General features: G+C 36.5%; 1 protein-coding gene across 1 annotated transcript in view; it reads right to left on the bottom strand.

Annotated features, from left to right (window-relative positions):
* Positions 1 to 543: 543 nt before the first annotated feature.
* Positions 544 to 22,052, bottom strand: part of LOC129566186 (protein lozenge) — a 27,509-nt gene continuing 6,000 nt past the window's right edge. The window contains exons 4-7 of the mRNA XM_055441894.1: positions 17,765 to 17,878; positions 12,176 to 12,397; positions 1,939 to 2,112; positions 544 to 1,685 (exon numbers count right to left, since the gene is read on the bottom strand). Of these exons, the coding sequence (XP_055297869.1) occupies positions 1,081 to 1,685; positions 1,939 to 2,112; positions 12,176 to 12,397; positions 17,765 to 17,878 (1,115 nt within the window). The 3' untranslated portion in view covers positions 544 to 1,080. The remainder of the gene's footprint in view (positions 1,686 to 1,938; positions 2,113 to 12,175; positions 12,398 to 17,764; positions 17,879 to 22,052) is intronic.

The following is a 22,052-nucleotide window of genomic DNA, read 5'->3' as shown; positions in this document are numbered from 1 at the left end:
TGATTTTTGCACACATTTTCATTTATTTTCGTTTCAATAGTACTTTGTCTGTCGATTTTTTGCCATTTTCAATCAAATGATGCAAAATACTGAATAAAATGTTGGAACAAGCTTGAAAAGTGTTGAAAGAAGCTTAAAATTTGACAGATAGATGTCACTGACATAATAATTCAGTTAAAGTCTTACTAAGATGCGAGCAAATTTTGCTGAACCACAACCGATAGGAGAATAATCGTTGAAGCCTATGCATTTTCACGTTAAACGATTGATTTTCAAAGCAAAATGCTCAAAACTAGTAGCTAGATAGTGTTATAAAATATGCTTTTGTGGTGTCATTTAGCCATAAACTATTCAATTTTCCCTCCATTTAATGTCACCGAAAAAGAGTAACAGCGCAAATGCCTCGCCTCAATCGCATCAGTTCGGTCGAGGCAAAACAGAGATAGACGATAGAAAGTATAAACGCTCACCAATGAAATGCAATTACAACCAAAACGACGGTATGCACATAAAACTGATGCGATATAAAATGAAACCCTTGCATTCAATTACACGAAAGAGAAAAGTTTTTCTTTATTTGAAATGTATTTACAAACAAGAGATGTATACAAAGATCGCCAAGAATGTCATAAATTAGAGAAAAAAAGAGTTAATATTTCAAGTTTTAACTACATGTAGTAAATGCAAATGCGAAATGAACGATAAAATAAATGAAATTGAACTTAAACGTATAACAATTGTATTGATAATTTAATAGCTTTGCAAGTCTTCACTCCTTATTCCACAATAATTATTCTAAATCCATTGTTCGCCTTAGATTTTATTACGTTTTAATTGTATGATGTCGCGTATTTTGTGATTCTCTTTTGTAAATTGTAGCTAAAAATAATTGAAGAAAGAAAAGAAAATGTATAAATTGAGAAGCTTTTGTGATGTGGATTTTTCCATATTTGTCTTCCGTTCCAGAATATTGAAACACACACTTTTTGTATGCTTTTTTTTCTTCAACTAACAACAAGAACCTTACATCCATTATCTAAAGTTTAATGTTTAAAAATTATGTCTAAAATAGTTGTGTATTCAATACGGTCGCCAAACGCTGCTCGGATCGCCGACTTCTTCGTCGCGATTGCTTGTTTGGTGTTCGTTTCGGTGGTGATGGCCGTCGGTTTCATCATTTTCCATTATCACATTTTGATTTCCCGTTGGGCCACTCAATCCAATCTCGGCGCTTGTATTGCGGCCAGAGCTTAGGCTCAGACCATTCTCATTTGTGTTCAAGTACTGCTCGATCTTGTCGGTGCCGTGCAAATGTAAATGGATCTGATTTTGGTTTACCGTCGAGTAAACTTGCGGATAGATGAGCATGGCCGGTGCGGCATGTGGAACTTGTGGCGCCGGTGGATATTGGGTTTGTGTAGGTGTTTGGATGGTTGCGGCCGCAGCAGCTGTTGGAGCAGCATACTGATAGTTGTTGTAACCATTTGACCAATTGTTATACGTCGGATAGCTCGAGTTTAAGGCATCGATGTCGTTGAATTTAGTCAAGCAACCCGAATTGTTTGAAATTGTATTGGTCGGACTGTTGCCCGACGATGGGATCAACGATGTCGAATTCACAACCGGCGTTAAGTGGTTCGACGAATGATATTCGGGAGAGTAAATAGACTGCATCTCGGAAATAACTGTCGAACAAAAAGAGGAAGATAACGATGTTTTAGAAAAAAATGTCACAAGACTTGGAATATATAAAAATACTTTTGAAAAATGACTTAAAGTCATTTGACTTTATTTCAAATCATGACTTTTTGAATTATCTTTCGTTTTAATTAAAGATTTTTAAGCTTTCATTTAGAAGTTTGAAAGTTAAACAACAAGAAAAAGCAATTCAAATAGCAACAAAATATTACATAAAAAACGGATTTTCTCCCAAATTACCTGTTGGAATATGGAAATTCGAGTGGTGGTCGATCATTCCAGCATTTGAGTCATATCCATACGATGAAGCTGTGGTTGTTGCCGGCTGTGGCAGTGCGGCATTTGTTGAATACGGTGTGTAAGTCGGTGCATTTGTATAACCAGTCCATTCAGCCGCACCCATCAAATTGTTTTCTGCAATTAAGCAACGGTTCACAAATTAATTTAAAACATTCTTCAGTAGTTTATTTTTCGAAAGCGTTTTTGCAAATATTAAGAAATTGTGTTGATTCTGAATTTCATTTATTTATTCAATACAATTAGTAAGTTTGTCCATACTAAAATCTCCATCCAATAGAAAAAAAATGTCACAATTTCCACTGAATCGAAATGATTCGATCGAATGCGATATGAATCGAAGCCGCGATGAGACATAAAACAGTCATCACACGCCATCGATTGATGACGTTAGATAGAACCGGCATAAATCCAACAAAAAATGGGTTGTGAATGTGTTTCGTAAGCTAAAAGATATATATCATTTCATACATGAATAACTGTAGCATTAAAATGTGCGATGGATTCGATTTTCGAGATTGACACTTAATATTGCCGCCGTATACCGTAAAAAGGTGAACGTTAAAGCCGAACGAACAAAGAAGAACACGATCATTTTTCTCTTGCATCGATCGATTTCACAATGAATAACTTTTTATTTGAATTCATATGGCTTTGTGTGTGTGTGTGATGAAAACGCAGTCCGCATTTTCCGAATCGATGCTTGTAATCGATATATGTTTTGAAGTGAAGCATGGTAAAAGACAATTGAAATAAATGCATCGAGGAACTGCGGCACAACTGATAGAGCTCTATCTCTGGCGTACAGGAAAGAAGGCTTGAATTTTAAATATAGTCAAGAGGCAAAAAAATTGCACACACTTCTAAGATGGGTTCAGCCAGAAATCAGTTGCAGAGTAAATCTGATATGATTGACTTCAACGAGCGAATAAAATGAAACAACAATATAATATGATAGTTAGTACCATAACTCAATTAGCCAAGAAAAAAAAAACCATATTCCATTGAAACGAACAAAGTAACTTAAGCTGTGCAGCTGCAGCACAAACAATGTCAAAAACATTACACGTTCGAGCTGCTTTTTTCACTTACTCTGGACCTCTACTATTATAATATGAATAAAAAAAAAGTCAGCAATAAACTCATTTATTATTCTTGTTTTTTTTTCTCATTTCTTGTGCGCGCTGTGTGTCGTTAATATCGCTCTTGCTTCTTAGTGACATATCAAATTTTCTGCTCATAATTATTAACGCTTCACAGATTTATTGCCATGAAATTAATATTGGTGTTAAACTCAAGCTGAACGGGAACAAGAAGTGGCTTTGTTGCATAGAGAGACGAAAAAATGTATGGTGTGCAACAGTAAGGAAAAATAAAACAGCGAGTAATAAAATTCATTAGGAATGAGCAAATTTATGCGAGCATAGAGTGATCAGCGATCCGCAGAACATTGAATTGATTCAAACCCAATAAAAACGAACCTTAATTGGGATTAGAATTAATTAGATTTTTTTTTCATTTTTTCATCCGCTAAAAATAATCAGCGGCTGCATTGTTTTCCATTTGATTGAGGTGTAATAATTGCAATCTGGTTGAGCTCACAGTGTCAAAGACACAACCTTGACCAATATATTTCGATTGAGAAAAAACCCAAAATATCGGCGGCAAGAAAATCATTTCGATGATTAAGTGGTTTCATTTGTCACACAGAGAACAATAGCCTTATCCGCAATGTTATCAATTTCCAATTCAAAAATCAGGTATTGAACCGAATTTAGTCGATTTCTAATTTACATACGTGTGTAAAAGCTTTTTTTTGACCATCCAAATTTTGAACCGGTGATGAGTCAGCGCATGGGTTTTTTGTTGTTTCTGCTTTATTTCCCTCTACGATTGATTTCTTTCAAACTTGTTTAACATTCAAATCGGAGACGAGGAACGTCTTGTTATAGCCCGAAAAATCAAGTCAACGAGAGACGGCACTTTGATCTAAAATTACCGATCGAATTGAAATCCAAGGCGATTTGGTGTCAGCGCTCTGCGCTGCACATCACGTTCAATGTCTCTTTTTGATTAAGTGGAATGTTATGTTGGTCGGTTGGTGAACAATGGGCCATTGTTTGGAAAGGAGTTAGAGATAGAGAGTGCCCAAATGACTGGACATCGATATATGCATAGGACTCTTCAAACATACACTTATTTTCGCAGCCCAATAATTGAGCCATATTTCACCATATGCTAATTCTCATATAAATATTTGGTTCGCAGTGCAAACTTTGCAATAGCCCACCCATCGCCTCAATTGGCTATCGCTTGTGCAACAACTCAGTTCACAATTGGCCATTAACAATTTAATATACCGGCAATAATGCACCGTCAAAATTAAGTTATTACTCGAAACGATAAATTATTCGCTAAATAATTAATGGAATTTCAAGCATGTGCGACAAATGGAGGGAACTTCTTTTCAATAGCAAATTGATAACTAGAGTTAAAATTCCCAAATAGACTCGTCCGTAATTTCCTATCGATTGATAGTCTGGCTTTGTTTCAACGAATACAACCAGCAATTCGCTGAATCGATTCAATTTGTAACATTTTGATGCGCTGTCATACGACAGTCAAGAGTGACGCAAAGTGTTTTTACCGTGAAACACAGCTCACAAAAGTTCATAAATTCGTCTATCTGGTCGAAAGAAGCAAGCAACGAAAAAAAAACTACTCGCGGGCCTTTCAAAATCATGAATGAACGAGTCAGTCGTCTGTCCAGCTGTTTAACAATCTGAGTAACTATATAATATATGATAGCTGATAAAAACACTGACGATGATGACTCGTAAACAGGTTTTATTTCATTTGATGGTGTGTAAAATATGAATTCCGCCGTTTCTCACACAATTCGCTCAATGTCTTACACTCTCCGCGACTCCGAAATGTTTCTTTTTCTTCCTACTCTTTAATTTGTTGACTTCATTTGAATAAATTTGTGCAAAAATTGTGCCATTATTTCATTCTAAACATCTACAATTTTTCTAAAAAAATACATAAAAAACTGTCGTTTGGTTTCTCCGTCGCTTTAAATGCATGGCGCTTCATTTTCGATAGTGTTTTCTTTGTCAACGAACAAAACCCACTTTTTACTATTCATTTTTTTTCGCTTCGTCTGTTTGTTTATGTATTTTTTTCAACGAGAATATGATGAAAGGTAAAATGAAGACACAAATTGTATGTGTGTATGGTCACTACCGGAAATTCTTCAACTCGTCGTCGAATACGTTTGCTTTTGCTGTTGTTGTTTTTGTTGTGTGTGGATTTTGATTGAGTTTCATTTTTTGGTTGGCCAATCGGCGGCAGAATGATAAATGGATTGAAATCAATCTAGTTTGATGTGTCGATGCATTCGAAAAGCGGCGACCACACAAACGTATACACACAAACAGAACCGACCGTAGACAACTTCGACCCGTGTAAAACGTCATTATGCAATGAGGCGGCTCTGACAGGGAATTCGAGAGATGCACACACATTTGAGTGCAGAAAGAGTCATATTCACAGAGAAAAAGGGGCTCAGCATGAAAGACGTTATATGGACACACAGATCGACCATCAAATCGATTAGCATCATCATTTGTTAACGCATTTCGCTCTCGTTTCACTTACTCTCGCTCTCAGCACATACAAACACACACACACACACACCGCCCGGTCAATTTGTCGATCAGTGTATAAACCGCAATTTATGTAAACTGACAATATTAACTTAAATTAAAGTGTTATTTCGTTGTTGCTTTTTTTTCGTCGGCTGCGGATTGGTTTTGTGTGTTATTCGGCCACGACTTTTGGTTTCGTTTCGAGGTTTTTGGTTCGTGCGGTAGCGATTTTCTTATAACAATCTAATAAAACGCAAAAACCCAAAGCGAGACAGTGAGACAGAGAGAGAGTGTGAAAATTTGTGTTGGCAATGCGCTTCTGGATATACTACCAATCGACCGGGAAAATGTTTGTATGTATGGAAGAATGTTGCGGCTAACCGAATTTGCACCAAAACACACACACACACACACACCACCACCGCATTTTTCAGTGTCACTTAGTGAGGTTATTTAAAGGGAACACACTGCTCTACATAGGAGCACTTTGGTTTTGTTTTGATTCCAGTTGAAATTCTAAATTCTCGTTTCCTTTTTCGGCGGCAGCAGCCCGCCTTTCCTGTGAACATCAGCAACTAATTTATATCCGTATTCAAATTCTCAGGACCTTGTGCAGAGAGCGAAAAAGATGCGCTGTTTCTTTGCATCTTTTTTTCTACCTGACTAAGGAACCAACGACTAACGCGCATTTATATTCAATCACATTTCAAGAGAATTCACAATTTGCGCATCGTCTCAACTTCTTCTTTCGTTATTCGATCCAATGGAAGGCATGGATTTCTTTGAATATATCTCGACACTATCATAAAAAAAAATCATGATCATTTTTCGATCAGTTCTCGGGACAGATAAAAATTCGTTAATTCGTTTCTTGTTATTTTTAGCAATAAAAGAGTATCATTCCAGTTAAGATTTTTCAGAATTTCACAAAAAAAAATATTTTTTGGAATATGAAAGAATCACACAGGAAATGAATCGATTCGTTTCGTCTTTGTCGCTTGACCACTTTGATGGGAACAATCATTTGGTGGGTGATTAATTAGAATTTGAAAAAGGAGATTGAGAATCATTTCGTTCTAATGATGCAAGAGAAAATGACTAAATTTCGATTTGAAATGAAACAATACATTGATAAACTGCAGCCATTAACTACTTTTCGGCTACTCCTCAATTACAAATGCATTAGTCATTTATCAACGGCATATGATCTTTCGTCAAGTTTTGTTTGTTTTTCGAATATTTGAAGAAAAATGAGAAAATTAGAAAAAAAAAATCCGAAGATGTCTTCACCTTGTTTGTCTTTGATATTTGACTCAATATAAGACCACACAAGGAATTATTTAATGAAAAATTGACTTTGAGAAAGTATTAGAATCGAAAAGGAAGGGAAAATTTAAACAGAAGGGCCTTCCGCAGAGTGTTACTAATAATCAAAATAGGCAACATTGAGCAAAACCTCCATGAAAAAGACAATTTTCATTATTTCTACGTTTTTTAAATGTTTGGTTTTATTTCCTCTATCCGATGCATATAAGCTTGCTCTGAAAACTCCCTCAAAAACGATGAGCATGTTTGAGATGTCAAAGTTCTGAAGTTCGATCGAAAAAATAATAAAAATAATAGCGATTGATCATTCCTGGAATTAATTAGTGCATGTCAATGGGTTCGGATGTTTGACCTGATGGTACAAAAGGAATAACGGAATTTCATCGGCGGCAATTTTCGTTTCGGTTCTGTTAGATTTCAAGACAAATACCATATGCCATTAACCGCATACTAACGGAACAATACCACAGCAATTTGGCCTTCGATTACCAAAACAGAACCGAATTTATTCTCCGTCAATAAGCCGAAACCGAATTCCCCAGAGCTCAGTAATGTAACAAAACAAAAAGACGAAATATTCTGCAATCGGGAAGTCAAAAATGATATTCGGCTGTGAAAAACAGAAGAAATTGTAGTGACGTTGAATTGGGCAATGCAACTGTGCGTTGCGTTTTTTTTATTCATCTTCTTCTTCACAAAAATGACCTGAAGTGGTTAGCGCACACGAATTCGGTGCCGATAGCGAAAAACACACCCAAACCATATGTACACACAACATCAAGGATAGAAAAAGGTGCGTGACGTTGGAAGGAAAAAAAAGGCATGCAAAATGCTAAGAATGCAACACGCTGTGCATAGGCTATAACAATAGATGGCAATTATACGCATAACAATTGAGCTGAAGAGTTCATCGGCTCAATAAATACTTTTCTCTCGGCCGAATCGAGCAAACATTATGTGAAATCGTACACGTAATTGATTGGTTTGAAGGAAGAAAAGTCTGCCAGTTAATTTTTTCTGTTGCGCTTCTTTTTGTTCCGAGTGCCGAGCGAGTGAATAGGCACGAAGAACAAAATATACTATATAATTGAGTGAAATTGAAGATGAATCTCCGCATATTCACTTAAGGAATGTAAAATTTGGCCAAGATACTTTGTATTTGTTGACGCTGAAAACGATACCAACAACAATGATTGTGTGCCGATATGCGTTCGTGCCTCTTCTTGCCGAAACAGCTCTTTTAATTCCCTCCTCTGTTTCGTTTCGTTCGGTTAATTCCCAAATTTAGCTAACAAAAGCCATACAACACGCGGCCACTGTGTTATCTACCGTATTCAATACGCTTGATACATGTAATAGGCGCAGTTAATTTAACATAATTATAGAGATCAACATGAAAGGCATCAATCGCATTTTTGAGCCACAAACAACAGCCCAAAACAGATTGGGCTGCACAAAAGCCTATTCACAATGTTGCTATGATATCAATCGATTTCCCGACTATGTTTTGATCGATGGAATTGACGCAAGTGTCAAAATATTATTATGCCAGATGATTGAATTTTGAAGTGGGTCGCCAAGTTTTGTTGGCGAAGGTGCGAAAATTCACACAGGTAAAATTTCCGACTATTTCTACTGATTTGTATCATTTTACCCAACATTTCTTACCTTGCTTCAATTCAAAGGAGATATTTAACAGTAGGCTGTAGAGAAATTCGACAACAAAATTCATATAATCACCTCAATCCCAAGCGTAAACACTGCTTTTGTGCAGTTTTTTCTTCGAAGAAAGTATTTTTGTGTATTTTTCGACACGCAATTTTTTCCGCACACAGAAAAAAAATCAAAATTAAGGAATGGGAATTCTCACGCGTTTAAAATCCTTCTTTTTCGTACGATTTGCGTCAAGAATTTGCTTTGCGAAAAGAAATTTGTAAACAAATGAGGGGGTTTTCACCAATAAATGACAAGTAATTAATGAAGACGCTAATTAGTACAATATGGAAACAGTTGTTATCGCTCGATTAAATTGATTGTGTTTTAATTAAAAATGGGATCAATAACACTCCGGTAGCCACGAATGTGGTTTCGCTTAGCTGGTGTTGATTTATCAGATCTCAGGATCAAGGAGCTGACTGCTATTTTGTATAAGTGACGTAGTCATTTCACAACATTTTCATCAATTTAATGAATGTTTGATTGGGCTTTAATAATAAATCGACAGTGAATAATTTCCTTAGCCGTCGAAAGCGTGTCGTTCAAAAGTTAAGCGCAAATAAATCCGGTTGTATGACCTAAGCCAAGCGAATTGATTGTTCGGCGTTGATTTTTAAGTGGAATGCAACCGAATGACCGAAACTTAAGGAATCCAATGTGCCAATGTCGAATGAAATGAGCAATAAACACCGGCTTTTTTCTCTTTCGCATGGTTGCGTAAACACATCAAATTTCGAATGCTAAATTTTGCATTCGGAAGGCGCAATTTTCCATCATCGTCAGAAGTAATTGCATCTTGAGATCAATTCGATCGATTGAAACTCTTACTTTTGGAATAATTAGTGTCGGTAACTCATTGATTCCAACAGAAATAAAATCTACACTTGAAAAGATACACGAGACTTTTGACCAACGAACAAATTTCATATTCGCTTTATACTGGCAATAATTGAAATTGTAAAAATGCTTACGCTGACTAAATTCAATATAAAACGCAAATTATGCAGAGTGTAAAACGATTTCGCGCACAATCAATAACGAGCAGCAACTGTTGTTCTTATTATGCCATTCTTTGATTGGTTCCGATTGATGATTTGCATTCGCAATTTGTTGTTTTCATGTTTCGATGCGGCAAACACGTGCACATAGCCCGAAGAGAAGTGTGTGTGTGTGTTGCCACTGGCAAAGGACGCTATGCCGTCGATGGTGCAAGCATAAAATATGTTTACGTAAAAAATAAATTCGTTTAGTTCGATGCTGATGAAATTAACACGTACTCGTATGCACGCTAACGAACACTTTTGTAATTGGATCGATCGGGATCAATCATAATTTACAAGAGAAATCGAAATGATTATTTCTTGAAGAAACCAATCGAAACGTTGCTATATTTCATTCATAAAAACGAAATCAATTCGAGGAATTCGTCCGATGCAAACGTGCGTCCATGTTAAAGGAGATTCAATTTAAAGACGACCCTTGAACGAATGCACTTCTTGAAGCCTGACTTTTTCACTTTTTGACCGAAGTGAGCATGACCTCAGCAAAACATTTTATCAGAGAAATGCTCTAGAGGTTTTACAATTTTTTGGTTTGAGTATTGCATGAAACTACGATTTTGTCGACATTTTTATCACAGTTTTTTTTTCTCAAATTTTGGTTTCGGTTTAAGGTTTTTTTTGTTACAAACCAATAGTATCTGCTAGTTAGATTCCATCTAACCATTTTTCTCGCTTTTTGTATTAGAAATAGCGCAACATTCGCGCCCTGCAAAGAAAATGTAATGAATAAAATGTGCAGAAGCAGATCAAATCAAGCGTAAGAAATAAATTGAAATCTTTTTTCTCTACCTTTTACAAATGGATAAGAGTGTTTGTTGGGCGCACTGGCGAAAAGCTATCGGTAAAATAATATTGGACGCTTTGCTATTTCACTGGTAAAGTCAGTTGATTGAAACGAAGCGCAAAAAAGGCCAGACAATAATTCTTCGTTCTCATTTCCATACCAATAGGAATTATCATTATCAAGTATCGATTGCACCTCGATACTGAGCCATTACAACGTTTTTTTTCTTCTTTCTTGCATTGAATTTGATCATTGCGCGTCTCTAGTCTGACAAGAACAATGATGGCTTGAAAGATTGAGAGCACGTATAAATTGGAATTTGATCGCAAGAGTTTTTAGATCAATTTAATGCACACGGCGTGTTCACTTTAATGAACTTCAGCTGCGAGATTTTAATGAAGTACATCGAACCAATTGCGAAACGACATGAACGAAAAAAAGAACAATCCATTCACAATGGTCGTTGAGATGAACAGAAAAAAACAATTCATGTAATTCAATAACTGTCATCGAGATACATCTTTTGGCCGCAAAAACTTATTGCAAATCTCTGTCTCTCTCTCCCTTCCTCTCTCGGTTCAAAAATATCTATTTCAGACGCAGCATGGCTAATTCTATTATTGAGCGAGCAAAAAATAAAAACAATTGCACAGAAAGAGAGAATATTGAGCCTAACGGTTACATTTAAGCCCCAAACCGCATGAAGATATTTACACGCAACATAAATATGACAAACGTTCTTCGTTCCTCAATGGCTTTGTTCATTAAACAATTCATAATTTCCAAAGCGTGCGCTCTGGCTTTGCATCAAGAATGCGAGAAAACAACTCAATCGCATGGATTCAGCTCTTCAGCATCAGTTCAACTTGTGCAAAAAGAAGTAATAAAATTCATAAAGTGCGTAAAATACACCGAGTTTTGTTGAACGTTTCCCAAAGCAACAGGAAGTCACAAATCACAAAGCACACATTTTCGTTGACTAAACTGATTTGGTTGTTTTGTTCTTTGCTTTTGTTTAATCCATTTTTTTTATCTTTTCAACATTTTTTTTCCTTAATTTTTCATCAAAATTCTGACAGCTAATTAAATATTTTCCATCTAAAAATAAATCAATTTCAATCGAGAAGATAATTAATTGAACTATGTGTTTGTGTTGCCAAGAGAAACTCGATGTGCTATTTATGATATGAACTCTCTCCCCTTTGATTTCGTTTGTTACATCTTAGATTCAGTGTAACATCCATTGAATGTCTATCAAACAAGGTACAAAAACTTGCTGTGACATACTTTCGATGGCATGCATGACGCTGCCGGCTCATTAATGCACGTAGCGAAAATTAGCTTGTTGGATGATTTGAGATTTATCCCTGTGCCATACAAGGAATATTCGCCTCGAATTCATAATAAATGAGATTCAGAGAAAAATCAATTAGGAAGTCTTACATATATCCTTAATTAAGCATAAAGTTTGACAATTTTGCAATATGTTTGATGTCATTCCGTTAAATTAATCATTTTTGTGACATTGTTTTCGAGTAAATAAATTCTCAATGGAATGTTTCGTTTTCGTCAAAGCAAATATTGCTGCTTCAATGTTGAAGGAAAGTAGAGTTGACAGCGAAATAATTGTAACAGTTGCTTACCTTGAATTTGTGGAGCGTTGGGTTTGTAGCCTTGGCAATCGGAGCTGATGAGACCATTTGTTGTTGAGTGAACGGTATTTGTGTTGGAAGCTTGAATGGATGTGATGGCCGGTGCCTTCCTTCGGAACGATTCCAAATCACGTAAGTGGCTGGAGAATGATGAGTCCAAAAATGGTCGTTGACCGATACCGAGCGCACGGAACGGATGGGTGGTGTTCGGGCCTGATATAATGATGGAAATCGATACGAATGTGGTTAAAACCATATTTTTGTTTGAAAAATTTAAATGAGGCAACGTCAAAAACGGAAGCGCTTAATACATTTTGCAGTCAATTTGCGGCTTCGAAAAATAATAGATTAGATTAATAAAATCCAAAGTTAAGCGAGCGCGTGCTTTTGTGTGTAATGTGTATGGAAAATATGAATTTTTCACTGCTAATGTTGGCTTTGGATAATTTTGTTATCATTTTTCTGTGGTTAGTTCGGGCATGTGTACCGAGTTGTAGTTTTGGTTTTTTTCTCTCTCTCGCTCTCGCTCTCGCTCTCGCTCTCGCTCTCGCTCTCACTCTCTTTCGTTTAGTTCTGAATCATATGTACATGTGAGTGAATGTAGTAAATCATTTTGTTGCCATTTTGGCCAACAAATCCTACCGCTGGCTAATAACTATGTGTCCCTGTTTAAAGAGCTGACATATCAAAATGCAAAGGACACCGAACTGTGTGTGTGTGTGTGTGTGTGTGTGTGTGTGCGGAGCAGAGAAAAAAAAACTCGTCGACAAATGTGCATTTGTAACACGAGCACAAGCGAATTGGTAACAATTTGAAATGTCCAAACCACTGTAATGAATTTTTGGTTTTGAAAATTTTCTAATCATTGGAAAGAGTGAGCGAGAGATGGAGAGGAAGATGGAGGCAGAGAGGAATGAGAGGCTTGCATGTAGACGCAATTGTGCAGACGGAATTAACTCATTATCCGGACAGGAAATGATTATGCTATAACGTTGTTCATGAGATGAGATTCCGTATTTTCACTCATGTTTTTGCGGTCGCCGGTAGCCCATTCGATTCACACCAAACGCAAAGAATTTCGTCCTGAACACCGCACAAAACCAAAAATAGCATCGACCAAATCGAATCGAATGTGGAAACTATTTCGTCGTTGTGTTGCACTGCACACACACACACACACATTCAGGTGACGAATTGCCGTTCGTTGCTGTTTTTTCTGTATTGTTCGTCATTACAATTTGTTCGAGATTATCATTCGGGTGTACGATGTAAAATGGAAAAAGAGTCGAGCCGCATCTCGTAACAAAATGTTTATTTTCGGCGTATTCAGCCACCGAGTTAGAAATCAAAAAGCTAACCATAATTGCAGCAATATTGTATTGCTGCATCACCACCATGCCCACACCGCTCTCCGAATATCCCAATAACACCTTCAAATCATTCTTGTGCGGAGGAGTTTTTGTGAACGCTCGAATGATGCTGTTGCCGAACAGCATGCGAATGTCGAGCAACGATACATTATAATTTAATGCGTTTCACATTTACCGGGTCTTGCATTTACAATTGCATTCATCTTGTCTATCGGCGCTACGCATTGCGATGCTGCTGTTCGAAATTGAAAAGTCAAATGGTCACTCGCACTATCTATGAACCCATGCAATCCCATTCAGCCAGCCGAACGACATTCGAACGATTCATTTCATAGTACATGTGGATTTACGTGAAAGAGAACGAGCAAGAATACGAGATTTTGTATCATTTATTTGAGTCAAAAGGATGACACAATCACCGGTTTTAACATTTCGAATAGAACGAAAAACTATGCGATTTCAATCGGAATGCACGTGTTTTGAACAGGCAAATGGGCTATTCGGTTCGGTTCTGTAGCTTGGTGCAAAATGTGGAGCGACGTTCAGGGAAAGAGCAAGCGAACGAGAGAGACTTTTTCATTTGATTTGTCATGTTGCACATGACATTCGAGATAATGATTAAAAACATTGTGATTTTTGGCGATTCGATTCCGTAGCAATTCAACTATGCAAGTAATTTAGTGTGTAGCTTGGGCTAATGATAACGTTGCTGTCCGAGTGTCTTTTTTCCCAATGACACAACACGCATTGCATGACACATACACACGCACGCACCGACAGCGAGAGAGTGAGTGAGTGAGTGAGAAAGGTGCTCGTATATTTTGGTAATGCATTAGCATATGTCAAATGAACAAGTCATCGTTTTGTATGCACTCTGCCGAAAGAGTTAATGTTGCAATATAACGAACGTAAAACAATTTCGGTGTGCACTCTCATTGCCATATGCAACCGGTTTATACATTTTATATATATATATATATGTGTCACAATCATCAGAAAACTCATCCGACACCGACATCCGGTCATTGCTCAATTTCTCTTTGTAATTCGCATTTGTTCAACAATCTAGTTCGTTTCCATCTCAATCGCATAATGCCCATTTTACTTTTACGGAAATTCATTTTCGATTGCACCGGCTTCGGCCGGGTATTGGCCCAATCGAAGCTACTAGTTTTCGAAGCAATTTCAATTCATTATTATTTAGAAAATCGGGCCATTCTCCGGAAATGAACAAAGGAATTATTTCAGTATTTTTCGATTTGCTAATCGGATCCCACGTGAGACACCCACTTGATTTTAATAAAAGACTCATCGCCTCATCATTTTGGGAACATGATTAATTGATCGGCGTCATCGTCATCGTCATCATCATCATCATCATCGTTGTCGTCGTGTGATTCATGCCAAAAATTGTGCGTAACACACAGTGGAAACCCGTTCACGTAGAGAACGCTTTGTTTTTCGATTGAGATTGGATTTCTGATTCAACCCCATCATTATCATGAATCATTTTGTTTTACTACATTTAAAATCACAGCACCAATTTTCGATTGATTTTCAGTCGTCGAACAATCACACATTTTCGGTGGATCCTTTCAATCCGAATCAAACAAACCAGTTCAGCACTCGAACAAATAGTGAATGGTCGATTATGCATGTTGATATGTTAAATGAATAATCAGCCACAATTTTCGTTGTCAAAAATGCCAGCATTTCCGGTTCAATAAATTAAATTTTAACCACGGACGTGTAGCGAGCTCTCACAGTGGCTTACTGGCCACTATTTTTTATAAACATAACAAATTAGCTGGTTAATTTCGGGTTGAGCGCTGTTTTTATGTTAAATGGCCGAAATATGAACGAGAGAAAAAAATATGCAAACAAACTCGATGTCGCCATTGGTATGAGATAATAAAGGGCTATTAAACAGTCGACGATGCTTCATAAATGATTCAAGGTAGAAGACGGTGGAATGAGCGCAAAAAGAATGTCATCGCATAAAATTCCAGTTTTGATGAGTATTTTTCGGAAACAGTAAAAAGACATAAAATCTGTGGGTGGGTTCTCAATGTGAAAAGGTCTCCCGATTGATTGGCCCGAGCGATTTGCATAGAAAATCAATGAACGAAAATCTGGGGGCGGAATTTGAAATTGGCGACAAAACTAATTTGATTCGACGCCAACGAAATAAAACTTACGACGTGAACAACAAAAAATCCTTCGCGATTTGAATTGTTTTCGTTTCATGCTTCTTCAGTTCAACAGTCAACAATTTGCACAGAAGCAATTCTGGCATTCGATTTTAATTTTAGCTCTCAAACTCATACATCAACGTTCGATTGTTCGATTTGAATGTAAAATTGACACTCGTTAAATTTGAGTCGATACTCGGTCGATTCCATAGGTTATTATTGCCCTTGCCGAAATGACCATACTAAACATCAACAGACTGGTCAATATAATGATGGGCACAATTGCAACAAAATTCTTTTTTTTAAGAGAAAAGAAAGCTCAACAGTATAGCATATCAAATTATGAATTATTACCTGAAACTGAGAGTACACATAAATATCAAGCCAACTGTTGTGTCAGAAAAAATGGTGCCGCACACGCGCCAGTAGCATTAATGTATAATTTCATTCGTGTGCAACATTTTCGTATCACATTTATGACGGACATTCGCATTAGACATACAAACAGAGTCATTTTTTGGCAGAGCTCAGAGACTTCACTGCATTTTGCGTATGCAAATAATTACGTTCGACTCACAGCATATGGTTCACTCAACCAATTTCACTTGCTTCGTTAATGTTGTTGTGTTTATATTTCGAGATAATTTCTGGCATGTCGGAAGCAAAAATATCGAAAGCACACAAATTCGCATGCACAGACTCGTTGGAACATGTATCATATTCATAATAATAATAATCGTCAACAACAACAAAAAAATCATAATAATAATATGAAAAATTCCATTATTTTAATTCTCAAGCAATGCTTATCACATCCATGTAATGAGAAAATAAAGCATTCCCACGATAAATTCGACGAGAAAAAAAAGCAAGAGGCTTGTTCTTATCGAAGGTACTTGGCATATGATTCTAGATATAAATAAGGCAGCCAATGTAACAAATAGATTTGTTCCGTTTTTCTGCCGTTTCACAAATGAAATCATCCGATTTTTTTTTTTACAATGTCACCAAATCTCTGCTACTGATAAAGGAATTAACAATGAATTGTGTGCAAATTGTAATTTAATTGAAAATAAACATTGAACGAGAAATGTTCACATCGAAAAGGCGGAAGACATTGCAAGATTATAGCAATACATCATTTAACTATCAGACGATTTTGAGGTTTTTTCATTTCAGTGTTTTTTTTCTTTCTGTTTGGTTTTTTGTAGTTTATTTCTCTCTTTCTTTGACTTTACTCATTGATAACAATAAAATATTGAATCCAACTAAATCCTTTGCTACACATGTCATACAGTCGACCAAATCTTATCAGCCGCGATGAAATTTTTTTCATTTTCTGGTGAGAAAGTAATGAGAAACCAGAATAATTAGCATTAATCTCGGTTTTTCCGACTAACCAAGATGCATAGATATATTGAGTAGCAACTATTTGGATACTATTTAGTTTTATCTAAATACATTTCCGAGTTAAATTTTGGTATTCAAGCTGTGGGATTGTAAAGCTTAGAAATGGTTAGAAAATTGAAAGTGTCTGGCATGTGATTTGAGAGGTGTGAGTGAAATTCTTTACAAAGGATACATGTACACTTCCATCTCTTCCTTTACACATTCTGTGAATGAATCAAATACACCGAAATGCAGCAAGCATTACATCACATGTGGAACGCTTGGCATTGCGTGACTGTGATTTAGACACGACATGCAAACTACTTAATTGATTTGGGTGAGCTGTAAGGCGTCATGCCAAGAACCTGTAAATGGACTAACGCTCCGTTTCAAACTGTCGTGCATTTGTCAGCCGCTGCACACCGTGGCCTGTAATCAGATGATTTTCAACTTTCTCTGCTTGTCACTCTTTACCTCTTATCTCCGATGGATTTCGGCATTGACCGTTTGATTATTTCGGTTTATATTTGGAATGAAGCAACCAAACCGATTGTGATATGGAACAATAACAAAGGAGAAAATGACGTTTATAGCCAAAAGGGTGCAACAGCATAGTGAAAGATACTTACATGTTTTGGAGCGTGGTTCACGTGGGCCATCCACTGTTACTTTGATCGCCTTGGTGTATGTGGCTACTTGCGGTGGGCTTGTCGATATGGTTATTGTTACTGAGAAACTCTTTCCTGTAGAAAATTCAGGATAAAAACAACAAAATTGAAGGTGTGTATTAACGTCCTAGTAAGGAAAAATATTTGTTTTTAAAAAGATTTTACGTTAAAAGTCAAAACTTCACTAGAATTCATTGTTTACGTAATAAAAGCCGTCAACTACTTTCAAAATGAAAAAAAAAAAAAACGTTGAAATGTTCAAATATCCAAAGTTCATGTTTATAGATCGCTATCGCCAAAGTTTGTCCACGTGTTGGCAAAGATAAATGTTAAATTTGTTTGCAAATAGTAAAATGCGATGGTATTATCGTGAAAATATCCTATTCACAAAGCGGCAAGGCATCTTATATGCATGAAAATCCTCGTAAGCCGCTTACGTTTATTTACTTAAAATTAACCGACCGAAAACCACATATGCCGTTCACGTGCAAATACTTTGCTTGTGCCCAGCAGAAGCGAGTACTGTGTGACCAGTAGCGGCAGTCACTCATTTTATCGATAGATGATAAACGTTTGCAGTTACTGCTTCTCTTCAATATAATGACATGTTTTGAACGTGAAAAAATGCGACCGACAGAGAAATGGGGTTGAGTAAATGGTATTTACGAATATATTAATCTCATTTGAATGGAGACGTAAAGGCTCACGGACAATATGAAAGGAGAGAATTTTTTATGCGTAGAAATTCTCATTTAAATCTTAAAAAAAAAACGATTGAGAGTGACTCACATTTAATGATTCTAATAATGTTCAGTGGTGGCTGGTGAGATATTAATCTCCTTCAAAGGAATAGTCGGTGATTGCGATTCAAAGGTACCGGCCATAGAATTCAGCGATTTGGACCTATTAACCCATTGTCTTTTTATAGTCGGTATTAAGGGGTTATGACTATTAACATTGAACAATAACATGGAGTAGCTAACATAGATCACACAACTTCTTTTATCATAGAATCGCTCCTTTGAAGCCAAAATACGATGAAATATACCAAGCAAATTATTTTCCATTTGAACATTTTTAATGCTTTCGTTGAACTCCTCTAACGATTCAAAGGAGTTCCCGTTACTTTTAACAAATTCTTTTCACATATATTGAAACGATGTTTGTGAATTGTTCGATTTGTATATAGATCAATCATGAAGTAGGTCAACGAATTCCAAGATTGGATGTTTTTTTCTCTGTCGAAAATGGCATTCATCATTTATAAACTGCGGCACGAATTTGTGGTCGAATCATTTATGAAAAACAACAATCGCATAGTTGTTTTTTTCCGGGATGGAGTACAAAAACAAGACCTATTACCAAAAAAAATAATAACAATATAAATGGGTATTTCATGAGTGATGCCCTTTTTTATTCAGCCCCTTCTTTTATTACAATGTTGAAATTAATTGAATGCAATTACGGTGAACGAGAGTGTAAAATAGACAGTGTGGGTATGGATGGATGGATGGATGTTTGTTTCTTTCATCATTTCGAATCATTTCTCAGTTGATCCATTTTTTTTTCGAGCGCTTCTTTTTATTCTTTGCACAGAAACAAAAGCCATACTCTTCGGTGATGCCTTTAATTAATGGAAGGTGTATCACTTAGCTAACGTACATCTGGCGAAAGCCGAAACGAACCAAACAAAAACAACTAGAGACGAATGAAAAAAGCGACGAGATGTAATTTCTTTAATGTTCACCTTTTTATTATTATTAGGTGTTAAATTTACAGTAATAAATCCTTCAAACAAAATTCATATACACTCGTCGTCGTCGTAGTCGTAGTCGTCGTCGTCGCTTTTTTCTCGCTCTCTTCTTCGCTTTAATGGGCATCAATCAATATTGGCTTTTGTATGCGATCGCGCGGCGAATTGAGTTATTGAGAGAAGACAAAAGAGCGAACGGCATGAACATTAGACGCGCAACTAGCGTGAAAAGCGGCCAGAAAACGCTGAAATTGAAACCATGCGCACAACGATGAAGGGTTTGCGAGTGTATCATTTCCTGTGTGCTCTAGTTGCATTCATTTTATTTATTTTTCCCTTCTTTTTTTTCGCTAACCGCAAATATTTCATATTTATTCAGTGTGTGCATGCAGACAAAAAATGTCTAAGCCCTTTTTTGATGTGAAGATGCGATTTACATTTTCGGTCCAATGGCAATTCGTAAACCATTACCAGTGTTTATTGTTTTTGAAACACGTTGACAATTCTTGGCACAGCATACCGAGATCATAGACCAATGTTACCGCAAATGTAACATCACCCAAATGATTTATGCTTCGTGTAAAAGGTGCATGAAAGGCAATGGTCTTGCAGCCAAACACACACACAGAAAAAAAGAAGAGAAAAAAGTCTTTTTCCGTTTGCAATTTTCGACCAGCCCGCTGAATGGATTTAATTAGGCTTTAGCCTGTGACTTTGTTGTGCATTTGGAACAAAGATGAAACAATAAAAACGCATTATTTCAATGTCGATTTTACGACCCATGCTCAAAATAGAGGCATTAAACATTCGTTTGTGTGGCGGAAAATGTTGTTTTTTTTTGGCGAGTTGAAGCGAAAGCCCAAGAAGAAGCACAATTTTATTGAAAATAAACATTAAAATTGTATATTTGTGATTTATGACTTTGCTTCTCTCTTCCTTTTTTATGGGCAAATGCTTCATTTTCATCCTCCAGCGCGCGATGGCTGCACGGGCAGAGTGATGGACTCTCTCTCTCTCTCTCTCTCTCTGAACGGATATCGCCTTGGAATATGTATAAAAATTAATTGACGTAAATGCGAAACGAATCGCAAGTTATTGGCTCTTATGAGAGGAGAACAGAAGAAGAACGGTTTCATTTGAAGCAGCCGAGTCCATTGAGGATCATTTGTAAACCGCTCATCGATCTAGCCTCTTGATTTCGCTCGACAAAGTTGCATTTTTTGAACTTCTTCCAAATTTGAGCAATGCTTTTCTTAGAAAAAATGACTAAGAAAATTTAAACAAGTTTGAAATATAATTGAGAAGAAAAATAAAAAAAAAACATTTTTCTTCAATAAAAGCCAAAAACAGCAAAATGAAGAAGAATAAAGAAATCACACAAACTTCCATTGTTATTCGAACGGTGAAATTTTCGTTCGTAATTAATTGTTTGTTGCATGCAATGCAAAACATATCAATTAGAGTAAACAATGGAGAGAATTCAAGTGTGCGCCGCATATTTTCGAAGCATATGAGATGAGGCGGCGAAAGTGTGTGTGTGAAAGATAGAGAGCCGAGAACGATATAATAAATGAACGACGGAATGCGATTCGTGTTGATTGCACCAGCCCATATTGTCAAGTTTTGCTTTCGCAACAATCTGTATCCTATTTCGTGATTGTTTGCATTGTGATATTCGGGTGAAAAGACGACGATGAGAAACCGCAAACAAACAACAGCCAAAGCCACAAGGAGGAAGTTTTTGGTGTGTATGTTTTTTTTTGTTTTCCTTTATTTCAAACCTTTTGATATGAATTCGAATCGTCGTCTTTCTGCCATATTTTGATCTGTTTCCATAAGTTTTCCCGATTCGAAATTCCGTTCGCTCTCTCTCTATGTCTTCATTTTAATCCCTAAAGTATTTGGAAATTGGAAACTTTTCGCTATGGCAGAGGCGCCCGCGCTCATAATTATGCTCTCTATTAGCGCATAGTTTTGGTCGAAAAACGCATAATATCAAATCACCGCTCCTTTTGTATTATTAAAACATGAGCCATATTTCAATTTATTTATTGAGTTCTATCGTTTAATATCGAAATCGAAGTGAATAAAACATTTACGGCAAAATGCGAATGTGAATGCACTTTGGATGCAATGGAACCGAGTGCTCACCAACGCAATATAAATTGAATTGAGTGATATTTTGAGGTTTGCTATTCGCAATGAAAATTATATACACATACCGAAATGTACATGGACCGTGAAACACCATATATTTATTTATTAAATGAATTTTCGAACTGAAAGAAGAAAAAAACACCGTAAATTTTTCTCGATGAATTAACCAATAAATAAGCGAGATTTGTTGTGAATGCATTCGAAACTGCTGTCACGAATATACATCAAGTGAGATACAAGCGCGTCCATTTATGACGAAATAAATATGGCAAATTGAACGGTTTTTTTTCCATGCTATTTTTATCCGCTTGATGTTGTTGTTTTTTTCATTTCGGATAA

The sequence above is a fragment of the Sitodiplosis mosellana genome, unplaced genomic scaffold, assembly GCF_009176505.1.
Source record: "Sitodiplosis mosellana isolate CC-2019 unplaced genomic scaffold, AAFC_SMos_1.0 Smas_scaffold_3, whole genome shotgun sequence".
NCBI lineage: Eukaryota > Metazoa > Arthropoda > Insecta > Diptera > Cecidomyiidae > Sitodiplosis > Sitodiplosis mosellana.
This window is presented reverse-complemented; position numbering and strand designations above follow the sequence as displayed.